At 42.4% G+C, this 25,153-nt stretch overlaps 3 protein-coding genes across 4 annotated transcripts; all 3 read right to left on the reverse strand.

The window, feature by feature from the left end:
- On the reverse strand, positions 876-1,831 carry LOC8071063 (basic leucine zipper 8). Its single transcript, XM_002453407.2, has one exon. It carries the CDS (start codon positions 1,601-1,603, stop codon positions 1,070-1,072), a length of 534 nt encoding a protein of 177 aa, XP_002453452.1. The 5' UTR covers positions 1,604-1,831; the 3' UTR covers positions 876-1,069.
- On the reverse strand, positions 6,372-11,403 carry LOC8079450 (serine/threonine protein phosphatase 2A regulatory subunit B''beta). Of its 2 annotated transcripts, XM_002453408.2 has the most exons (11): positions 10,173-10,835; positions 9,949-10,054; positions 9,645-9,744; positions 9,458-9,563; positions 9,230-9,320; positions 8,997-9,138; positions 8,712-8,859; positions 8,501-8,610; positions 7,433-7,589; positions 7,229-7,354; positions 6,372-7,129 (listed from the first exon to the last, which is right to left on the reverse strand). In XM_002453408.2, the coding sequence occupies exons 1-11, from the start codon at positions 10,575-10,577 to the stop codon at positions 6,989-6,991; spliced, it is 1,632 nt and encodes a 543-aa protein (XP_002453453.1). In that variant the 5' UTR covers positions 10,578-10,835; the 3' UTR covers positions 6,372-6,988. The 2 variants fall into 2 exon arrangements, with proteins under 2 accessions (XP_002453453.1, XP_021316251.1); XM_021460576.1 differs by lacking the exons at positions 6,372-7,129; positions 7,229-7,354 and adding an exon at positions 11,340-11,403 and having other exon boundaries at positions 7,382-7,589.
- Positions 15,765-16,677, reverse strand: LOC8079451 (protein GLUTAMINE DUMPER 2). The gene has a single exon (XM_002453409.2). It carries the CDS (start codon positions 16,559-16,561, stop codon positions 16,064-16,066), a length of 498 nt encoding a protein of 165 aa, XP_002453454.1. The 5' UTR covers positions 16,562-16,677; the 3' UTR covers positions 15,765-16,063.

Consider the following 25,153-nt stretch of genomic DNA (forward strand, 5'->3'; position numbering starts at 1 on the left):
ACTCTTGGGTGATTAAACTATTTTAGCTTCTTTTAGTCGACGTGTTTGGAACTTTAGCTACTAAAGCAACTAAAGTTTAGCTAGCTAAAATTTAGTAAAAGGAACCAAACAAAGCCTTAGGCCCTGTTTGGTTCCACCAACTAAATATTAGCTAGCTAAATTTTAGTCACTTTAGTAGCTAAAGTTCCAAACACATTGACTAAAAAAAGCTAAAATAGTTTAGTTCTATTAGTCACCCAAGAGTAGCTAAAATAATTTTAGCTAGCTAAACTTTAGTCACTTTAGTAGCTAAAGTTCCAAACACATTGACTAAAAGGAGCTAAAATAGTTTAGTTCCATTAGTCATCCAAGAGTAGCTAAAATAATTTTAGCTAGCTAAAATTTAGCAAGGGGAACCAAACAGGCCCTTAGTAGGTAAACTTTCATTTTAGTAGCTAAACTTTCAAATACACTGACTAAAAATAAACTAAAATAGTTTAGTCCTACTGATCATTCAAGAGTAGCTAAAATAATTTTAGTTAATTAAAATTTAGTAAGGGAAACCAAACAAGCCTATAATTTCTTGGTTTTCCAAATGATTTTTAGTCATATTGCCCATTTGGACTAAGAGATTGTAATGCTGAGTGGTTGAGCAGGGCCTTTCTTTCTATCGTGGGCTTATCCGTTATTTGTAACTGCACTATGCACACCAACACAGACAAAGATTGAATCGGCAGAAATTCTGGTAAACAGGCCACCCTGTCGACAAAGCTACCCAATGATGCCCAGTGAAAGTGCTGTTAGGAACTGCCTTGAAATGCCCCAAATCAACTCGCCAGATTTATACTAAAGGACAAAAAAAAAACATTCTTTGCCATGTTGCAGCTAGAGCTCCATTTTAGATTTTACCAACTCATATTAGTAAAAGAAAAGGCTCCATGAAAGAATATGGATACAGCAAGTAATAATCTCCTATGTACTCATATGCTCCTTCTTGCACAAATGGAGTACCGTAATTAGTAAGTAGTATTTATCTACGTATACTCAACAGTACTATACTACAAGGCTACTAGGCACGGTATTTCTCAAACTAAGCCATCTCAGGTGTCCCTGCTCCAGCTCCAGCTCCAGCTTCAGCTTCTCCCACTCCTCCCACTTCCATCTCGCTGAGCTTTCTCTGCAGGCCAGCAGCTTCGTCTCTGAGCTTGGCGTTCTCACGAACCACGGCAGCATGCTTGGCGATCACGTGGTTGAGCTCAACAAGAAGCCTGTGGTTGGTGCCCAGGAGCTCGGCGACCTGCAATGAGAGCTCGTCCAGGCGCCTCTGCTTCCTCACGCGCGACCTCCGCGCGGACTCACGGTTCGACGCTAGCCGTCTCTTCTTCCTCTCGTCGTTGCCACGCCTCTCCTGGTGGTCGTCCGCCGCCGCCGCCGCGGCAGAAACCGAGCTCACGGTGGTGGCGACGCTGCCATTGCAGCTGTATGTGTATGGGTATGGATCGAGATCGACCATGTCGAACGAGCTGAAATCATAGATAGGATCATTCTGAATCTGTGGTAGGAAAAGGCTGGCCAAGTCGAAGCCAGGGAGGCATGCTAAATTGGCTGCACAGTTTTGCTGCATGTCTGATGAAACTCTGAAGGAGTAGGCGTAGGCTTGGATGCTTGTTTCTTGGTGGTTTGCAATGTGGAGAAGGAAGGAGACAGTGGTGGTTTTACTGCAATTGCGAAAGAGTGTGTTGGTTGGATGAATGGAGGGGGAAGGATGAGCAGGGAAGTGTTCCTTTTAAATCGCCAAGAAAACCAGCCCAGCCCCTAAAGGAGAAGACACTGACCCACCTGTGCTGTTGTAAGCAAAATGTGCTTTTCTAACTTTGTGGCTGTTTGAGATTATCATCTTCATTTATCAGATACAGAGCCATTTGGCATTTTGTTGTAAATGTGTCAGCGTCATGAGGAAAGGCTAGGACTTTCTCAGAAACGCCTTTGCGATGCGGAAATTCTGTCGAAAGTTACAACTATTTTGCCCTGTTGTAGTTCTAGGTACAATATGCAAAGCACCAGCAGTTAAATCTTCCTGTGGGATCATGTCATGACGTCAAACATTGCCTGTAATGAAAAAAGCAAATGGCTAGGTTAGAAGTATTACATGAACACATACTTTGTTCATGCATTTGCAAATCTAAACACAGGGAGCTTAAATTCTGAATCGAAAAGAACCGCGGCAACCATTTAGGACTTCTATGCCCTTTCATGAATATATACATCGATATCCTCTGTTAATGCATTTACAGTGAACAATAATGTATTGCAATCATACAGCCATGTATTGCGTGCTTTGGCCAATCTGTTTCTTGTGACCAAGTAAAGGCGCGATTGCCTCCTATGCCCTTTCAAGTCGAGATTGTGACAACAATATCTTTGGCAAGGCAGCTAACGAGTTAAATGAGGAGCAATTGTTTCGTCCACTACAGCGCATTGTTGCGTATGACTTGAGAACTGTAGCTTTTTCTAGATTCACAGCGAGCTGTTGCTTAAAACTGTAGGGGAGACGTGCTGTCATTTCTGAATGCCATAATTGATATCACGCTTTTACTAAGCAGTTGTGATTCTTTGGTAAGCTCTAGAATGGAGTTACAAAGCAGTTTTAGTTTTGTTGGACACAACCACATATGGACAGTTGCCTAAAAAACAAACACACACATATGGACCCAATCTTATTCTATACATAATATGGTATGGATATACTAGGTAGCCTTGGAATATTATTGAAAGCTTTTCATACTAATAAACCACTTAAAGTGGCAATGATTGTTTCATCAGAACATTTCAAATTCTTACGAAAACATGCGTGTGTGTCTAATTGTCGATAGCAGAACTAGTTTTTATTCGGACCGACTATAACAGTCATATATATTATGTTGCTGTCAACCAAAAGGCAATGATTAGTGACTTTTGTTGACCATCTTCTTTTGGTGCACCATTCTTTTCTTTTCATATAGCTATCAGGAACACGGAAGATTAGCTGCATTTCTCTCCTGATAAAACACTCTGCTTCATATGCTCTTCATATAAACAAGCGGTACTTAATTTTGTCTTCATGCAGAAAACAACAGCAGTGAATTATGTTCATTAACTTTGATCCTGAATGTCTGTTTTGCATATGTATATATACCTTGTCACTGTCTATTCTGTTACTTTTGTTTTGGTTGTGGTGACATCTTTAGGTTTAGGTTGTTCTCCTTGAAATGAAAGTATACTTTTACCGCACTGGAATTTGTTGGCCAGAACAGGGACTTGGATTGGTCAGGTCCTAGTCGGCTAGTGCACATCTCCTACAAGGCTAAGCATCTTGCTTCTTGCGTGAGGAAACTAGAGACCATTAGCATACGCAAGGCCTGTCCTCACATTGCAATTTTTGAGCACCTCAGCGCCCTAAAGGAGGCGACTAAAAGCGCTTTTACGATGACGCCACTAGGTCCTTTAAGCTATTTGCACAATCATTTAATTATACAATGATATTGGAGGATAGGGATGTGATTTGTGGGCTACGTACCTTTGCCACCACAGTAGTTAGTGCCTTGAACTTTAGATGCACCTGTCTCTTTGCTACAATTGCAAATTAGTATATATGTAACTCGAATGTGCAACATTTTGTTCCCTCAGAAAAAAGTGCAGCATTTTGTATTGTTGTATACCACCATTACACCATACAATGGTTTTGATTTGTGGATTCTAGAAAAGGAACGGGATGCATATATAATCGCTGATAGGATCGCGATGCTGAATACTGTCATTGTCCTTATGATTAATTTAACTAAAGTATCACTTTAGTGAAAAAAATGTTGGTGGGTACTTGAAGGCAGTGAGCCTTGGATGCAGTCCAAAGCAGTATATTTTTCCACAAGCTTCTTATTTTCTGGTAGCCAGTAATGGTTCAAGAGCCCCAAATAAAAGGATCAGTAGGTTGACTCCATTCTTTGTTTTTAAAAAATTCTATGTGCATGTGAGAGAGGAGCCCTTTATTCTTTAACTTAAAAAGAGAATTCTTTAATTGGGATCTGTATCAACTCCACATGATGTTTAGTTTGGATTCATACAATCTGTCATAGAGGACAAATACGATGCATGTGCTTGTTTGTAGCTGATCAACTTTGGATCTCCAGGAACCCATGAGTGACATTCAGTCAGTGTACAAGAAGATATTACCCACATTTTTATTTGGTCCCACCTAGCGTACTGGCATTGTTTTGATACGGTTCTTAGCACCATGGCCCATGGGAGATCGAAGTGCTAGACTGTTCACATCAGCCAAAGCATATTGTGTATCTTGATTCTCATCAGCCCTGTTGTTCCATCTCAGTAGGTAGTGTTTTGCTGTCCATGGCCCTTATCTTCCTAGCTAGAGCCATAGAGGGTGCCTAGTAGTTGTATAAACCTAGCTCCCTTCCACCGTTGTCGGAAAGATGACTGAATGATCCGTCCTTTATTTTGCTTAGAAAGAAGGCCAGGAGGACAGTATGCTCTTCCTTTCCATGCTTCCCTCTCTTGCCCCGGATGTTCATTCCAGCGGTAGGCAATCATTGGTGGAGCAACCAAAGCAAAGGCATGATCTTTGCAGGTAGCCCAGCCTATCAGACCGCCCGGCGTCTTTTTCGACATCGGTCCTTCTCCCTGAAAATACAATGAACCACTGATGTAAAGATGCAAAATGTCTACAAATTAATAAGCCATCTAGCAAAAGCTTTGCTTAGGCTAAGGCTGATAATGTGTCTACTAAAGGAGGAGGTAGTTAAGAAAAGCTTTTGATTCTGCCCAAAAGCTGGTCAAGATGTACCGCTTGATTTGCCTGCTGGTCAAAATGTACCGGTTGATTTGCCTACTCCAGTGCTGCTGGATGTAGCATTGCTTTAGCCTAGACTATCAGAGACAGTTTTGCACTTTTGATTCGAAGTTCCATTTTTGTTCCTACACGATTCCACATCCTTTCAGCTGAAAAAATGGTTTGAAATTGCGTTGATCTCATATGTATGTTACTATTCAGTATTAATATCATAGTACTAACATTTGCACAAGATCATTCTATTTGAATCCTTTAAGGACGTCCGATTAATCACGACTAATCGTCCTGGACGGTTGGAGCTACTCGACCAAAGCTCTAACTCGGCCAGACCGACTAGGAAACTGGTCGTCCGATTAATCATCGTCCAATTGTGATTAATCGTCCGTCCAGGTTGTTTAGGCGTCCAAGTCAGTTAGGTGGGCTACATCTTAAAGTTGGGCTTAGCTAACTGCCTTATATTTTTGCCCAAGCCCATTAGGGTTTATGTTATTTTCTATCCCTCACTCACTCATTTCATTTCAGCAGAACACACTCACTCTCACCTCTCCCGTCCACTCACTCTCACCTCTCTCGTCCAGCAGCAGCCGCCACCTCCATTGTTGCCCTCCCCTCCTCTCCTCTCCTCTCCTCTCTTTCGGTTCCCAGCTGCTCCTCCCTTGTAGCTGCCCTCCTCTCTTCCTTGCGGCTGCTGCTACAAGCGCGCAGACCTGCAGATCTAGTAGGTGCACATGTCCAACTGTGCAAGGGAGGAGGACTGCACGACAAAGATGAGTTCGTCCTCCTTAGTTCAGTCATCAGTCGTCACCTCCTCGCTCAAGCTTGATGCTCTCCCTGTGCTTGAGCTTGATGCTATGTTTCTCTGTGTACTTGTGTAGATCTAGATCGACAATGGAAGCGTGCAGTGGGAGTGTACATGCCTAAGGTCATTCAAGGAGAAGTTGGTTCTGCTCCAACCTCCTCAGTTGCATTAGGTTCACCTGTTGCTTGTTCAGCATCCGTAGGTGCTCCAGATCGGGCTACAGGGGGTGATTCAAGAGGAGGTTGAAGCCTGGTGCTTGGCTGGCTATAGGCAGCTGACGGCGCTTGTCGTGTCCTTCTAGGTGTGCTGCCTGCGTCACGTTTTACACTGTTGTTTTATGTAATCACAACCACATGTCTGCTTCTTTTGGAGTTTCGTGGGATTACCGTCACCCCAACGCTATGTAACAAAACTCCATTCTACTTAATGAAAAACATGCTTAGGCATGATCGCTAAAAAAAGTTGCTCCAGATCTTGCATCTCTTGTTGAGAAGGTCCTATCGAAGCTACCTCCAGAAATGGCTGCTGAAGGCAAAGATCCCAAGAGTAAGGGATAATATGTGATAAAATGTATATTGTATATAACTACATAATATATATGATATATATCAGTCCCATACCCATATGTAGGGGACGACCAAGGGACTCGTCCAGGGTCGATTAATCGTCTTGGACGACGACTAATCATCCTAGATGTCCTGGACGGTCCCCCGACATCCAGGCACGACCAGCCGTCTTGAAAATATTGTGTATTACATCTAAATACAATAGTGTGTGTGAAAAATGACAACAAACCTGTGATATATAGTATTTCAGCTCATTGTTCATGTGACTACAAACTAAATAAAGTACAGAATACACAAGTAAATGGCCGGCCTTCTTGATGACCTTATTCAACAAAGAAAGAATACTTTGACAGATAGCTAATCGAGACACTATGAGAATAAAAATTGTGGATGCCAACTATTCACTATCCACCATATGAAGATTGCATCCGCTGCAAGGACCCCTGCTCATCTTCTTATTGTCTGCCTTTGGAATAATCACAAGGTGCTGTTCTCTTGTTGCTGCCATGAATCAATCAGTTGAAGTTTTGGCAGCAAAACTAGACCATATCATGGATGCAATGACAAAACCTCTCAATGTCACCAAGAACAAAATGGACTCTGCAGCAAACTAGGTGGACGTATCTGTTTTTGCTTCCATGTGAAAATTTGGATGGTGCCAGCAAGCATGCAGCTGCCTCAACTATAGTTTCTGTAAAGATAAGAATCAAATAACTGTTCATGCTTTGCTGCGATCATGATTTGACTTGATTATTAGGGCTGCATGTGAATGTCTGATGTCTTCACAGTGTATTTTTCAATCTAGAAAGGAGATTCAAGTGACTCATCCCAAACATCTCCACTTGCATTGGAAGCATCTTCACCATCTTCTTCCATCGCCAATCTTACATACTCTCTTCGTGCAAAACGATCCCAGTCTGTTAATGATGGCTCTTCACGCATCTGCACTTGGATTGGGGGAAAGCAGAGGTGTTACAAGTGAAAAACAGTTCATGTGAGATTATCAATGGATGTTATAACATGAATAGCAATTCGACTCACTTGGCGGATGAGGAATGGATCCCTAGCTTCAAATGCCATAAATTTGTTCAGATTAAAGAGAATGTTGAAGAAATGCCCAGACAGTTTGCACCTTCGGAAGTCTTTCAATGTCAAATATTTATCATTCTGGAACAAAATTAATGCATAACTAACTCAGCATAAAACGTTTATAACTTGGCAATGCACAAAAGTAATAAAGGCAACCTCAGGTCCAATCATATCAATGAGCTGACACAAGATGTCCTCAAATAGAACAGGTTCCTGGGCCATGCACTCCATGCGATGAAGTTGCTCCTCAAAAAAGAACTGTAGTTCAATGTGTGTAAGTATGCCATTGCCATCCAAATCTATACATTTGAACCTGAAGAGATGATGTCACAAAGCAAAAATATGAGAACTTTTGGATGTTATAGGCATGGTTGGAACTTGGAAGATAAGGTATGATCAAGGAATTTTTAGGATTTAGTTGAAGCTTGTACTGAATGCTAGAACCATCTTTCCAAAAAGGCAAGCAAATCAAATGTTTTTCTTGAACAAGCAAGCAAATCAAGTTCACATGACAGTTTAGACTGATGTGTTTTAGGTTGAGGATCAAAGGCTACCCTGAACAGATATAGATAAATCTTCTCCTTTTAGAATTGATCTCCTAGTCAGGATTTTTTTTTGTACTTTTTTTTATCCATTCTCACTTCTTAATGTTAATAGAGGGTCAAGTTGACTAAGGCCCTACCAAAATTAGATGAATGTCTCAAAAACCACACATTCATTTCTTAATTCAATCTGTAGAAAAGGGAACCTTTGCTTCAAGGACAATTAATGAAGAATTCTACCCCGATGGGATGACAATGAGAGTATGAGACCAACAGCCAGTATAGCTGTTGACATTTATTTCAATTGAAGTTGCTCTGTTCAAAGTAAGGGACTTTTTCATGCCACTGCGCTTTTTCTTTGTGTTGACTAGTTTATAATGAGCTCATCAATTAAACACTTTTCTTTCCCCAATATCACTTGAACAAAGATAGATAGTTCTAGTTAATAAAAACACTATCCACCATATGTTTTTCTCTATCCCCTAGAAAGGATGTTCTAGAAATGTTATACAGAGATGGTTCCGATGGTTGAATGAGACAAATATACATTGAAATCATAACATCGTAAGTGATGCATAAGCACTCATGATAGGAAGTTCAATAAACATAAACACTGTAGTACACTGAAGATGGAGCATCGATTGATTTTTAAAAGGTATTAAACCAAACATTAGCAACATACCAATATTCTTGGCTTGGCGCTGATGATTTGTCCTCTTCAGACAATATAAAATGGACGAAATCTTCATAGCCCATTTTCCCTTCAACCTTACTTGTAAATTTCCTAGGAACCTACCATATATCCATTTAAAACTATCAACATACACTCAATAAAATGAACCTGAAGATAACTCGAAGAAAATGAAATTGGTAGGGCCAAAAGGGAAACTAACCTCTGAAAAAATTCTATCTACAATCCTATATGTCAGTGCATGATTTCCATACTTAATAAGATTTTCTTTGTCAATAAAGAAGTCGTGGTCTGTGTCCAGCTCCCAGAACTTGCAATATATCACATAGAAATGCTCATATGAAAAATACCTACAGGGGAAAACAAACAAGAAGTTCAATGTATTGCATAATGGAAGCTTAGGGTTCCTTTGAAGAAAAACTGCACTTGAGAAAATTCTGTAAATACAAAGGATGAGAATTGTTAGAACTTGATTTGAAGGTGTCACCTTAAAACTTTATTGATATCCTCTTCATCATCAGCATGCCTGAGTGCATTGAGTAGATTTCCACGCTTCAGCTCCCTGAGTGTCAGATGTCCACTCCCAATTCGATTCAAGGAATAGAATATTCTATATACGACAGTCTCAGCTGACAAACAATGTTGTATATAAGCCAAAGAAGACAGAAGATGGGATTTGATATAATCCACAAATATCATAGCATAGCAAAGATAGTTTACCATATCTTTCTTGAAATTCAGGTGTACTCTTTAAGAACTCCAGACCAGGATGGTTGTCCAAAAGATCTTTCAGAATCGGTTTAAAATCCTCCTAAATGAATCCAACCAATCATTATGAAGCATTGATTAGAGAAGAGCAACATTGATCAATCACAAACATGCTCTGATGAAATAATCCTTTGCTAGAGTCTTTCACTGTATGATGTTTAGGGAAACAAAGCTGGATACCTTTGTGAGGTAATTGCGGTTCTGTTGCTTCAGAATTGTGAACACTTGGGTTGCACTATCCATACTCATCAAATTGCTATTCACCCAGAAATCAATGAAGGCATCCCTGAAACAGTCGAAGTAATGCCATGTCTATCATACATTAATTTTGTAATAATGCGGACAATCAAATTTTGCCAACAACTACCTTGTCACGAATCCCGTGCTCTCCTTGTCTATCTTATCGAAGATAACAGTGGTAAAGAATGTCGGTAGTTTGCAGAGTTCCCTGGTAACCATCCGAAATTCTATCGTGCAACCAAAAGAGGCAACGAAAGAAAATTATTAGATGAATACCTGACCACAAACTACTGTGATCAAGACAATGGCCAGTACGCTTCAATTGATTTGAGAGGGGATGCATGAAACTGTGTTATCATCAGCATCACCACTAGTCAACAGATGATTTCACGAATTAAATTGAACAAAAATGCAGGTCGAATTTGGCGCACCTGGAGCCCGAAGACCATTTGAGTGGCCGGCGAAGAGCTGATCAACTGTCGATATGCATTGCTTCTTCACCTCGTACGGCGGTGGCCGTCCATCTTGAAAATAAAACTGGCAAACATAACAAAAGAATTTTCGATTGCTAACTCGCCCATGGCAATCACCAATACCATTCCATGCAGAATGGACAAAAATGAGAAGGCAAGTCTGATCCGATCGCGAGCAGTACCTGCGGTATGACCTCCTTGGCGGGGCGCGCGGCTGGCGGGCGGAGCGGCGACGCGGAGCGGTTGGGCTGGCCGGCGCCGAGGCTGCTGGGCCTCCGCGAGAGGCGCGGGGACCTCGGTGAGAGCGGCGGCACGGCGGCTCCCCCCTGCAGCATCATGGAGGGCAGCATCGCGGCCGCGGCGCCACCGCCGCCGCTGGCCTTGGCCTTGTGCACGAGGCTGGCGAGCAGCGCGGCGGTGTCCGGGAGCGAGAGCCAGTGCGCGAAGAGGCGGTCGAGGACGCCGCGCAGCGCGGGGGCACCCGGGGCCGGCACCTCCGGCGGCAGCTGCAGGAGATCCACCTGCAGCGGCAGCGCGGGCACCTGCGCCGCCGCGCTCAGATCCGCCGGCGCCGGCGCCTCCACCATCCCGTGTACCGTACGTCCTCGGGCGGACTCGGCGAGCTCTACCTTCTCCTGCGGGCCGCCGATCGATCCGGCTCCGGCTCCGGCGCGCGATCCCGTGCGGAGGCGCGGGGCGAGCTGGCTGGCGTCGCCTGGTTGAAAACGGAAGGCGAGGCCGAGCGCGTGGGCGTGGCGCGACGCGGTGGCGGGGGGTGGGGGCTAGTTACCCGCTGGCACCACGGATCTCGACGCAGTCTGCGCCGTCCGATCATCCATCATCGCCTGCGTGGCAAGCAAGACGTGTTGCCCGGGTCAACGGCGTAGAGCATGCGCAGTGGATGCAGATGCAGTGCAGACTTCGACAACCACACATGAGAGCATGATGGCATGCATTACGTTGCTGTTTATATATATCTATATATATTTATAAACTTGTTAGATCTGCCACCTTTGAATATTCGTACCACATCTAATTTGTGTTCACTCTGAAAAAAAACTATGAATGTATGATATTTATTACATAGAATGTTGCTGAATACCTAGACATTGCAAATGCGTGCAGTGAAAAATTGAGTTTTTAATGTGTTTTATTTTACTTAGGGTTGTAGCAAGGGGAATAGTACTGACAACCCATCGTGTGTTTCCATGAACCAAAATCAGGATATACATGTAGAAATGGAAAAGGAAAAAGGAAGAGAAAACATTGCATGCAAGATTTGATCTTCTTGCATATTTCAGTACAAAAGTTCAATGAAATGAAATGAAATGATGAGATGAGATACATACCATATGAAAAGCGGGATGAACTAGATGTAGGAAGAAGAATGGGATTGAGGAAAGAACCTTGAAGGATCACTTAGTCTCAACAAAACAAGGGGCAAAGAAAGAAGTAGCAATGGAGGCGAAAATTGACCATAAATAGAGTTAGTGTGTTTGGGCTGAGAAACGGAATAGGTGGATGCCAAGGAAAGGAGGGGAGACGAAGTAGGGCTCAAGGAGCACCGGGAAGCTCTCGGACCACAGGTCCTCCTCGTCCCAATTCACCAATGTTAAAACGAACAACACATTCTTCACTTGAACTTTTGTAGGGCAAATTACTCGATTACTACCCTCCGTTATAAAACTTTGATATTGTTTCTTTTTGTTTGATAAAACTTGTCACCTAACTTTTTAATTTTTTTTTCTCTTTCTAGCTAGAACCCATGTAAAAATCTAACTTGTACCTGTTCATTACAAATTTCTAGAGCTTCCACTTCCCCTTTCTATATGTGCATTTAGAATGTGCTTATGTGTACCAACAATAGAACAAAAACATATTATGATAATTGTGAATAAGACAATTCATGCATTGGTTTGAATGTTCAGGTCATGGGGAATTTGTGTGACTGGTGGGTTCACCTCACATTCACCTATGTTCCTGTTTATTTTCCGTAGAAGATGGGAATTTGATTAACGTGAATATTGTACTATAATCCATTTAAGTATGCATTTGTTATTTTTGTTTTTAACAACCTAAGGGGGTGTTTGGATTCAAACTGGATTAATAGTAACAGGGATAAAAAATTCTAAAGGTAATCCAAACACTGTAGCTTATGGGTCGGAACCACTGGATTATAATAATCGTATTATGGCCTTGTTTGGAATCGCTTGTCCGATAACTCATTTTCTGGTAAGATACAGTATGAAGAACCTATAGTTTAGAGAATCAGAGTGTGTGTTAACATTCCTTATTTCTACCCACAAATTCTCTATCTTGATTGCAAAATGACCAATATGCCTCGTGCATGAGGATAGTTCATTTGTTGACTCTATGAGTTCATATTGGCATGGCAATAGTACCTTTGTCCGGTCAAAAACACTTGTTTTAGGGCCCGTCCGATGAAATGGACCTCTTTCTCGCTCGCTCTACTTGGGCTGTGGAACTTTGTGGGTGATGTCGTCTGCTCGTCGTTGAGTTGGCCCAGTGCTGCTCTTGTGGTGCCCACCGGCCAGAGGCCAGGCCCGGCCCCAAATAGTGCCCCTAAGCAGCTATAGGCAGCTAGCGGGATATCCAGATGGGCTTTGTCGAACGTTGCGGCTGGTCAAAAAAAAAAAAAAAAAAGACCCCACGCGACGACCGGACCGGCGATCGGCTCCGGCAGCAGAAAGGCGCGTGCGCTCGTGGCCCGCCGGCGGCCGTGGACCGTGGTCATCGCCGCCACATAGTTCTTCGTTCGGTACGCGGCGGCGCGGACAACGGAAGCCGCACGTACAGGTCTCTGGTTTTGACATGTGCCCACGGCTTGTCGTCAGCGGTCCGCGGCGCCGTCGTCGTCGTCCCGGCCAACGGCCTGCATGCTCGCGACCTCCTCTCCCCCATGCATGTTTTCATGACGCCTTCGGCAGTTCCGGCCGGCCGGCCTCCATTTGCCGCGCGCGTCCTTCGATCGACCGAGGATGCTGCAGTGCAGGTGCGCGCATTGCAGGCGCGTGAATAACGTAAGTACGTAACGCATGCGTGCAGCCGGCGCAAATGCATGCACACCCTACGACCTATGTATACCTTACACATTTCTGTTAGTCAAAAGTATTTTTTTTCTTACAATAAATTAACAAACAATATTTTCAGCTATGACTTTTTATATAGCTAGCGAATAGGCTCTTTGTTTATAGTACGCAGACACAAAATAAGTACTGCATGCAATGATGGAAGGGCATAATGTGTGCAAATCTCTCTAGCACTAGCTAGATGTGTCAGCAAATAATGCAAGTAAAGATCGAACATGAGACACACATTTTTTACGTGGGAAACTCTTGTGGGAAAAAAACTACAGACATCAAATGACGATATTCTCACTATATGACGAGAGTTTACAAAAACATAAAGAATATAATGAGTCATCTCGACTCTTCCCGTGTAGCTTATAAGATGTATTATAGGACAGATAGTCCAGCCAAATACGAAAACAAACCCGCGCGGCTCCTCCCAGCGTCCCCATAGACTCATGCATGTTAGGCTTCAGATCATATTCCAACAAGATACAGATAAAAAACTACCAGCCGACAAGCCTTGTTTCCGGATTTTTAATTTCTTTTGCTATTCGCTATATTATTGTCGCTATGAAATGGACAGTATATACATGTAGGATATAACCTACATGAAGGGATGAATATATAGACATGCGCATGTAAGGCCCTGTTTGGTTCCTAGGAATAAACTTATCGCATTGAATGTTTAGACATATGTATTATAAGTATTAAATATAGACTATTTATAAAATTAAAAAGACAGTTAAAGAATAATTTGTGACATGATTTTTAGGCCTTATTTAGTTTTCAAAAAGTTTTGCCAAAAAATTTAGATTCCCCGTCACATCGAATCTTGTGGCACATGCATGTAGTATTAAATATAGACAAAAACTAATTACACAGTTTATCTGTAATTTATGAGACGAATCTTTTAAACCTAGTTAGTTCATAATTGGACAACATTTGTCAAATACAAACAAAAGTGCTATAGTACCCGAAATCCTAAAATTTTGCCAACTGAACAAGGCCTTAGTCTATGATTGGACATTAATTTTTTTATAGTTATAAATATACTACCGTACTTATTAAACTTTAGTTCCTCCAACTAAACACACTCTAATATAGACACGAAGCACAGCACGTACACATGCATGGATACAAGTTGATGGAATGATGAGACGGAAACCATGGAGGATATTGTTCCATTCCATGCGAATCTCACTTCTGCTCGCATCGCGCAGCTGGTTTTGAAGCGCTGCACTGCGATGCATGCATGCATATATAGGTCTCTTTTGCTCAACGAATAGAAGAAAGGAAAGCGCGGGCGGGCGCGAATGATTCCGTTTGCAACTGGTGCGTGGCCACATATATATAAGTATTTTGGAGTAGTGTATTAGTGGCCCTCTGACCTCATCAGCAGCACAAATATATGCAAACTGATCATTCAGCTAACACTATACTTATAGCTAAAATAGCTAGTACACTGATCGATGAGCTCCGTATATTCTGAGCACTAGAGAATTATTCAGTCCGATCCATTGGGTTTGTATCTCCATGCAAGAGTTCAATAGCCTTTTTTGGGGCACTACTTAATTAGTTCAATGGAGGCATTACTTCAAATTCAAAGTGATCAATTCGAACCCGAGAACAATTCTTAATTTCTTATTAGCTAGGCCTCCTTTGGCAGTGATTCAGTTCCTCGAAGAAACCATTTCTGGTCTACCTATATGACCATGAGAAACCGAGAATCCTGTTTTTCCTGGTTACTGGTGTCAAGTAAATCTACCTAGCTCTGGTCTTTCAATCGAGATATATGCACCTTCCATTATTAATTGGAAGGGGTTCTTTTGTTTCTCTGCAGAGACCGCCACCTTTTGGTAGGGTCCGTTTCCTGACACTATGCATTGTAGAAAACTAGGCATAGCATAGCCAATTGATCGATCGACAACAGAAAAAAAAATGAGGAAAAAAAACAAAATATGCAGTTCTATGCTCGATCGTATGAGGCAAACAAAACATGGTGCGCTTAGCTAAGCAAGCCTTTATTTGGCAGCAGTTTCAACTCATCACTAGTCAGTAGTGCATGATGATGATGATGGCCATCATCAAATTCATATCATGGCTGGGTTTGTTTTCTCTTTTCGGATACGGAGTTCCGGATAAGGACGGACGCTGCCCCGTAGTGCTCCCTGACTACTCTCTCGTTAGGCAGAGGCAGATAGATGCAGAGAAGCTAATTTTACCTTTATTTTCCTTCCTGCTTCTTTTCTTTATTTGATTTGGAAAGCAAATTAATGGGCCCCCGGATTAAAGCTGAAAGTGACTGGTATTGGTGTGATGATCTACTTATTTATGATCATACTGTACTACTGAATTATCTGAGATATAGATGAAGACAATAATAATCCACACTCAATTACAAGAACTGTTAAGATTATGTATATGCATGTAGAATATATAGAGGGAATCAACGTCGTTCTTTTTTCTTTCGTATTGTAGGTTCTTCGTTTAGGCCTTGTATTAGCGCGGAAGATTTCCAGGCCTTAAGTAAAAATTGTAAGGTTTTTGGATAAAACCCGGCTGAGGCCACTTATCCAAACAGACAAAGTGACATCATATATATATTCGTGCTGTTTCGCAACCTCGAAAAAACCTCCTTTTTATATATATATATATGATGATGATGAGATCAAAAACAGGAAATGATGCAATCACCAGGTGATTAATTAATTAGCTTGGAAATTTTCTGGCCTCAAGCTCAACACACATCTTCTCATTTTACATGCAGAAGCTATGCAGATCAGCATTGCACGTACGTCACAGAACTGCACTAATACGAAAGCAAAACAAAAAAAAAAGTCAGAACAAAATCGCTTCTCCGATGATCATCCAGCTTAGTCTATTTTTTTTTTCACGTCCATGCGCGGGCGCTCTCGTTCGATCGATCTCTTGCACACGGCCGGCAGGTCGATCGGGGGGCGCCGAGCGGCAGGGAAAGGCTACTACACGGCGGCGAAGGCGGCGTCCTTGCCGTCCTTGCCGCCGCTGCCGTGCTGCTGCGGCGGCTTGGCGGCCCCGTCGGCGGCGGCGTGAGTAGTGAAGCTGGTGGCAAACGGCGCGGCGCTGGCGAGGAACGACGGCGCGCTGTGCCCGGCCATGACGACGAGCACCTTGGGCATGGCGTCCTCCCTGTCGAGCGGCGTGAGCACGCGCACGACAGACATGACGCCCGGCTCCGCGCCGGTGCCGCGGCGGCCTGCCGCTTCCTCCTCCTCCTTGCGGCGGGAGCAGAGGAGCACGGCCAGCGCCACGGCGATGAGCGCCATCACCACCGCGAAGCCGATGAAGAGGTACGGCGTCGGCGTCGACCAGAACGGTGGCGGCTGCACGCGCCCCGCGTACGCCATGGCGGCCGGCATCTGCTGCTGCATCGACGACGACGACGACGACGCGCCGCCGCCGTCCTCCATGGCGGCCATCGCGATTCTTGCGAGCCTCATGTCCTCGATCTCGACCGTGTCTGTCTGTGCTTTTGTGCTGATGATGATGAATCCAAAGTTGTTATGGTATTGGTATGCTATTTTGTGTGTGTTGGGAATGAAGATGAGGTGAGGTGCAAGGATCCGAGGCCGGCTTTTTATAGGCGCGAGATTGGAAATGCATGGAGGTGGGGCCCGCTACTGCCAAACTGTGTGCCCCGGCCCAGGGGTTCCATTGGTTAACCTGACCCTGATGGTGGGATCAAACTATACTGGGCTCATGGGTTTGGTAATGGTATTTTGGTAGGGCTGGATTATGCTTGGTGTTTCTTCTCCTTTGTCCTTTCAAGGAGTGGGGGGGATCTAATTTAATTATTTCATGTATTCATAATATTCGGAGGTAAAGGCTACTAGGCTACTAGTAGCTAGCTACTAGAGTTATTGGTGGTTTGGTGCGGGATCCTGTAAGGTATTGTGATGTTACATTTCTATGCTTTATATTATTTAACATGGAGTCTGATTCTCTTGTTTCGCACTAAAGATGTAAATGATATGGATATATATAGATGTAAATTACTTCTAGATACTTACGTTGGATATATTAAGATATGTCGATGTTGATTCATATCTTATCTGATATAGCTAACAAGTCATGGTAGAAAGTACTATTGGCTGATTTATTGATTTATTGTGAGGAAAAAACACTGTTGAATGGCTGATAGATTCGGCTGATAAGCTCAAGCGAACAAAGAGAAGATAATGTTGCTATTTGTATCCATATATGTACATAAATGTTTGTATCCGAATCATTTACACCCCTAGCTAGTTTGCATCCAAATTAGACTAATTCATATTGTCACTTGGCTTGCTAACCGTGTTCATATTTTTACTTAGCTTGATCGATCTATAGAGAGTTTAGATTCACTTAGCTAGATTATATTAATTGGCCGGCCTGGGTGGCAAATGTTCACTCAACTTGCTGGTGGATCGAGTGCATGATTTTACTCGGTTTGGTCAACTGAGTAGGGTTTACTGGGCATAGTTGGCCCATGTGCATGAATTTATTCGACTTAGATGGCCGCCGGATGCATATATACGTGCTGCCTAATAACAAGAGTGTCCACTCCATAATATAAAGGGTCATATGGCCGAGCGAGTTCAATTGCACAAAAAATAAATTTATTATTGCTTTACCCTTAATTTCCTATTCCAATCCCATGATGCTATCCATCATCCTCTGATCTCGAGCAATCCGCCGACATCGTCCTCACCCTAATGTGGCCTCTCTCGGATGATAGTTTTGACGGTTCATTTACTAGTTAATTTGACTGATTGTCGTGTCATGCAAGTGCGATAGAAATCTTTTGCTTTGTGGCTAGGCTTCCTTCCCGTAGTTATTCAACAATTATTAAGTAGAGTCTAACAAATTAAACCGACCTAACCGGTTTTACAAACCAGCCAAGCCAATTTCCACACAGCGCAGCGCGAAGAAAACACCACTACGGCCGGGTTGCATGTGGCGTGTGCAGTGTGCTCAGGTGTTTGGCACGTTTCAACCACAGCCGCGCGTGGAGATTCGGAAGAGCAGGCCTGATGGAACCTACATATATACAAAAATGTTGGGTGAAGAGACTGAAAGATGCATAGGCTTTCATAGATGCCCAAATTAAACTAAAGTAGTGGAATTCTGGAATTAACGTATATATATATCCTCTTTCTCATGAGTCCGCAAATGAGAGGATGTAACGTACGCATCTTGTAGTACGCGACGTCTATAGCACGTAACGGATTCTGCGAAAAATTCCAGCTTGCAGAGCCAATGCGGTTCACATCTATATGTCCATCGATGGCGAGATGCACAAACGCCAAGTGCTGCAATATATATAATTTTTTTATGAAAGTAATATACTCGATCCATCCTAAATTATAAGACATTTAACTTTTTAACATCAAGTTTGACCGCTCGTCTTATTCAAAAATTTGTGTAAAATATCACTTATCTTGTCGTGGCTTGGTATATTAATTAAAATTCTTTAAAAATAACTTAAATTTGATTCTTGTAATTTGAGACGGAGAGAGTATATTTTTAATTAACGCAAGTCAAGTCACTCGAAACAATTCTTTCCACACGTAAGCCTCAAGACTCGAGACTAACTAGAAGCAAGCATTGTGCAATGGTCTCCGCGTCAGCCCCCAACACACACGTCAATGCCATACATGAAGGCACGCACTAGCTATAAATAATCAGTGTTGGCGGTGCCGTAGTAGGGCTGGCCAACACAAGCCCCAAAAGAGAGTACTGTACTGTACGCGTGATGAAACGGGCCGGATAGATAAGAACGCATGGTTAATAAAGCAAGGATTAGCATGGATGCTTATGCGATTCTTAACCACTAACCAGTAATGACGATCGTCAAGGAATATTAGGCCTAAGCAACCCTAAAAAAACATGTAGCTTAGGGCATGTACAGTCCACAGACGGGTTATTGTCTGTAAGTTATTATCATATGAGATATAGACAGATAAATAGACAACTCATACAGTGGACCGTCTATTTGACTGTCTATGAACTATTTAATGTGATTACACATCTAGGATTCATCGTGAATAAGCTCTACGTGTGCTCTCTTGTTGTTTGTTTATAACAACTAGTCAAGCAAATAATTTTCATTTCAACCGAACAGAACAAATAATGTATGTGCAACCGAACAGAACAAGCTAAGGCCTTGTTTACATACACTCAAAAACCCAAAACTTTACAAGATTCCCCATCACATCGAATCTTGCGGCACATGCATGAAACATTAAATATAGATAAAAAAGATAACTAATTGCACAGTTCATCTGTAAATCACGAGACGAATCTTTTAAGCCTATTTGCTCTATGATTGGATAATGTTTGTCAAATAAAAACGAAAGTGCTACAGTGTCAAAATCCAAAAAGTTTTTGGATCTAAACAAGGCCTAACTTATTTTTGTTTTTTGAGCATGTGTGTGCGCTCTCCGAGTACTGAACAAGCTAACTGACAAATACGACACGGACTGAGTGTACTGAAAGTCTAAATCATGGCAGCGCGTGTGTGTGCTCATGGCAGTGCCCAGCGTGACTTCCTCCGCGCACGACCATCCTGGATCCGCCCAGCCGTCGACTCGTCGTACAGCGCAGCTCTCTGTAGACAAGAGCTCCTTGGGCCACGAGCCGCACTCGTCCTCTCGTGAAGCGACGGAGAGGGGTCATCTGCTCGTGCGCAGTGTCTGTTTTGCAAAATAAACAACATACAGACGGGGCTTACAGCCGCGCTGTACATGCCCTTAGTGCCTTTCCTTTCGGCTCTTTAGAACAAGCTTTTGCCTCGGGAGCCAGGAGCAACAATATGTGCTTGCAACTTTGCAAGACCAACACGAGTCTCACGGCTATGCTAATGGGCTATCCTCGGAAGTCGGAACTATGAATCTGTTTGCTATAACTTATAAGTTGTTTGTGACTCAAATAAGTTGAAACTAAAAGCCCGATAATATACTTTTAGCTTTTTTTTTTCTATAGCCATGCTGCTCTCTATAGCAACACCAATTTATTTACTAAAATATAGAAGCTGGGTCAGACCAGTTTGTTTTCACCATACTAATAAGTGTTTTTTCTGATCGCTCTATCATCAGCTTGTTTAGCACAGCTACCGGATATTCCTATCCTATATATATAGCTCCAAGTTTTTATGAACAAGAGCTTGCATTATACATCTTTTTTTTGGAATTTGAACTCAAAAAACATAGTTAAACAACTTTAAGTTTGTAAAAGATAAGTGCTAGATTTGTGCCAAATAATGAGAAATTGAAGATTATTCCAACAATATATTCTTACCTACCATGCAATCCGCTCGACCCTGACACAACTACAAACAAAGGCTCAATGAAAATATCTCATTTCTCCATTATTATATATATTTCTATGAGTGTACGCCATATAAGAAATTCATGATCAATCCTGTTTGCCTCCTCTCAGTATGACCGTATGGATCACCTACGTACACATATCACATGCTCCCTCCATACGCATAAGAAAAAGTCGTTTTGTACAAGGTTTAGGTCAAACATTGAAAATATAAGTTATGAATAACTTTTAAGTTATTAAGTTTGAAAATATGATAATTATATGAATAAATTTGTAAACATAGTTGCCGCGCCACTTTTCGATAAAATATTTTTATAAAAATAAGGAGTTAAAGTTAGGCTTTGGAGATCGTGTTATTGTCCTAAATAACTTTCTTTATGGTTATGAAGATATATTGGACATGATCCATTCCAGGGTGCGTGGTCGACAGCATAATTTTATGGTGGCCCTTGACGCTGACATACACTATAGTAGCTGATGCAAGCGACGCACCATAAATCCATAATTTGGTGCATAATAATATAACATATAGTGCAGGTTGCTTGCTTGTTGGGTTGCGCTATATATACTAGTGGCGCCAATAATTCCTCTTCCTGGGCCTTGCTTTTGCAGATTTATTATATTGGCGCGGCAACTTCCGGTGCGCCTGCGGTTCTGGACGAACCCAACCAACGCCCGTCGTTTTCTGGCCCCCTGTCCGTAGGTGGGCGATTCGATCGATCAACTGTCACAGCGCGGTATGCGGCGACCCTGCATCAACTCCATCGGAAGCCAGGCTCGGCCGCTAGCATCCGTATCAACTGCAATTATATACTCCCTCCATATCCATCAAGGAGTGCTTAATTAGGGGGGTTAATCTTCCTGTTTTGCCCCTATTAAATTTCTTCGCGGGTGCACCTATACAGACATTCTTTCTAGCCCGATTGGTGAAGCCACCACGATGCGAGGCTGCAGGTTTGGGGATTGAGCCCTGGACGCTCTGTTGGTTTTTGCGCAAATATTTTTGCATGGGCTTGCATGGCACTCGCGAGGATTAAAGACGTGTTTGGTTGGAGGTATTAAAGTTTAATATGTATTAGAATATTTTCATTTTATTTGATAATTAGTATTTAATTATGTATTAATTAGATTTAAAAAATTTATCTTACAAATTATTTTTAGCTATATTTTTAATTTCGTAAATAGTTTATATTTAATACTTTATTCATGTATCAAACATTCAATGGATAGAATTTAAAGTTTAATAGGGCCATCCTCGTAAACAGACGGAGAGAGAGTTGGGTAGCAGAATGATGATGGCATCTCTCGTAGCTGTGGTCCATTAGCCCATATATGTTGGCCACCTTTCCTCACCTTTCCGTGGCGGACGTGGGGATGACGAAATGCCGCATTTCACCTGCTCTCTGCTTCGTGACAACACAACAGTAGAAGCTACCAATGGCAGCTGCCGCTCGCGGATATACACGAACGACGACGGGGCCGAGAGGCTCTTTGAGTGCCCTCTAAATTTGCTCTAGGACTTGTTTAAATGTGAAAAGATTTTAGATTTCGCTAATGTAGCACTTTTGTTTATTTGTGGTAAATATTGTCCAATTATAGACTAACTAGAATTAAAAGATTCGTCTCATGATTTACTGGTAATCTGTGCAATTAGTTTTTATTTTCGTTTATATTTAATGCTTTATGTATATGCCGAAAGATTCGATGTGACGAAAAATTTTGAAAATTTTTGATTTTCGGGTGAACAAAACAAGGCCCTAGCTTCTCTCACTTGTCGTCAGCACTCAGCAGGACAGCGACACGTACCTCTCTGCGGTCGGCGTGGACTTGCTTGTGGCTGGACTTGGGGCCCGGGCCTGCGGGGGCTTCTGTGCTAGGAGTGCGAGAGGAGGCAAAAATCACTATTATCGCTTGATTTTGGTGAAAGTCTGTTTTTATTTATACTTTAAAATAAGATAAAATATATCTGTCAACTTTTAAAACTGTTTACTTTTACTTAGTCTGGTTATAAACGGTTTTCAAGATGGTTTTATCTTTATCTTTTTTATTTAATTTAATTGAATCTTAAAAAAATAATAGTAAATCATAGAAAAGTTATAGAATAAAAAATCTATTTTTTTAGACTCTACAGGAGTAGATCTACACAGTGAATATATAATATGGTATACCTTAGATGAAGTTTTTCTGTAATTGAATGAAATAATTCATAGCTACAGTTTCTATATTCAATTATGGTGAATTTTTTGTGGTGGTCTAGTATGTTTAAAGTATAGTAAAAATTTCATACTCGTTCGATCATGCATAATTTAGTTATAGATTTTATATAGGTTTATGCTTGTTAAATATAAATAAATCTATAACTAAGTATAAATTTTTTACTACAGTTCAATCTATGATTCTGACTTTAGTGTATTTTTTATTGGAAGTTATCCTGACCTACTGGAAAAATTATAGATAGTGACTTCATATCTCAAGGAACCACAACATGCTGAAATTGTGTGCTCATGTGCTAGCTATGGCCTTGTTTACATGTGAAAATTTTTGAGTTTTTGCTACTGTAGCATATTCGTTTGTTTGTGACAAATATTATCTAATCATAGACTAACTAGGATCAAAAGGTTCGTCTCGCGATTTACAGTCAAACTATGTAATTAGTTTTTATTTTTGTCTAAATTTAGTGCTTCATGCATGTGCCGCAAGATTCGATATGATGGGGAATCTTGAAAACTTTTTAGATTTTCTTGAGGACTAAACATGGCCTATATCTGCGCCGTGGAGTGGCCTTTGTTGCTTGACAACACTCTTCCCATATTGCCACTTCATGCAATCAACATATGTTTGAGAGCAGGTTCAGGCCAATACACTCAACAGACATTTTCGTTTGCAATGACACAACAAAATAAGGCATATGATAAAATCAAATACCATTTTACTGCACAATTGACACACTCCATTCACTTCTAAGCACTTGCCCCAACTCTGTTTGCAGTTGGCATTACAACAAGTAGAAAGCCAGTGCTATCTTTGTTGCAAGACAGACAGGATATTCCTCCGTGTCCTAAGAAACCATCATCTGCTTTTGTTGCTTCCTAGCTAGCAGGTTGCCAGCATGTGCTGCTTAGCTTCTTTAGTGACAGCTGCAAAAACTACATATACTTCTATGGTTGCAGGTGGATAGTGCCCTACGTCTCTGTGTATTTCGTATGTTGACCACCACCAGTGTTCTACTAAAAACTACTAATTAAGACAGAACCTATATATATCAATGTACTCAGATGATACATAAATATGTGCTACCTCCTTCGGCACCGATGCCCCTAACATATACACTACCCTGCACTTTTGTATTCATCGTAAATATGTACTCCCTTTGTCTCTTTATATGAGTCGCTTTTAGCATCTGACAAGGTAACAACAGGGATTAAATGGAGGTGGATAGAGGGAGAGTCTGTCTAGGTACATACTATATTGTACACAGCATAAGCACTGAACGTGGACAGAGGTACCAGCTGCCACAACGACACACAAAAGCGGGACAGAGGTATGCGAATGGCCACGACTGTGACATCTCTACATCACATGTTAATAAATAAAACCTCGCCATGCATGGTCCCTTAGCCCTCTAGCAAGTAGCAAGTAGCAACACATGGTGTGGCGCATGCAGGAGCCGGACGTGTGTGGTATATAGGAATTCCCAGGCTGTGCATCTTGTGAGCAACCGTCAAATGGGCTAAAAGGAAGGAAAGCAGTCGTTGATTTTGAATCACCAAGGCCCCATCAAACAAAGTCAGGCTTGTGGGCCGTGCGTCGACAAAGTCAGGGGAGAGGCCTGTGTCTGTGTGCGTGGGTTTTTTTTTTCGGCCCAGTAGGGAGGACGGCGTCCTGGACCGGTGGGCACGGCGTGGGTCGGGCCCGGCTTGTGGGCCGCCACCAGGCGACAGCTTGCCGGAGGAGACGGCGAGGATTCCCATCGCCGGCGTGGTCGGCTGCTCAGCACTCAGCAGCCAGCTCAGCTCTGGGATGGGAACCTGCGTGTGCTCTACCGACCGGCGACCACCAGTCCAGCGGGCGGTGATATTCCACGCATCAGTCGTCGCTGCAAAGCCAATGCAATTGCTTGCTTCGTTTTGTATGATGTGATGGTGACATGGTGCACGTGGGAGGAGGAGCGAATGTTTTTGGATAGGCTCGGACCGGACGTGGAACTGGAAATATATACTGTACTCAAGAAGCCATGCCAACATTGCGACGGATCGAATCCTGTGTGGGCGGTGGAGTCGAGAATTGGAGATCGAGATCGTGTTAATAAGTCCATTATGACTCTCGTCAATGGGATCAGGCAAATAATTTAATATAGGTCCCATGCATTAAGCACATTTCAGCTTTAAGAATGAAACTGCTAAAATAATATTTGTGAAGCTAAGTTGTTTTCTTTATCATGTTTGGTAAAATAGCTTCACATGATGGACTGAAAAATCAAAGGACTAAAAAAAATGTCCTTCGCTTTTTTCTCTTCTCTGTTTCGATCTCCACGCCCCCCCTGTGCTCATCTTCTTCCCGATGCAAGTAAGCGACATGGTTCGTCTTCGTCTCCACCCTTGGCGAGCCATGGTTCGGCGACCGCGCCCTTAGCAAGCCGCATCATGGCGGACATGCCCTAGAGAGTCACGCCCCTGCGGTCGTATCCCTCGGTAGGTTGCGCCCCGGTGACCATGGGGCGCGCT

Source organism: Sorghum bicolor, chromosome 4 (genome assembly GCF_000003195.3).
Source record: "Sorghum bicolor cultivar BTx623 chromosome 4, Sorghum_bicolor_NCBIv3, whole genome shotgun sequence".
In the NCBI taxonomy this organism is placed as follows: Eukaryota; Viridiplantae; Streptophyta; class Magnoliopsida; order Poales; family Poaceae; genus Sorghum; species Sorghum bicolor.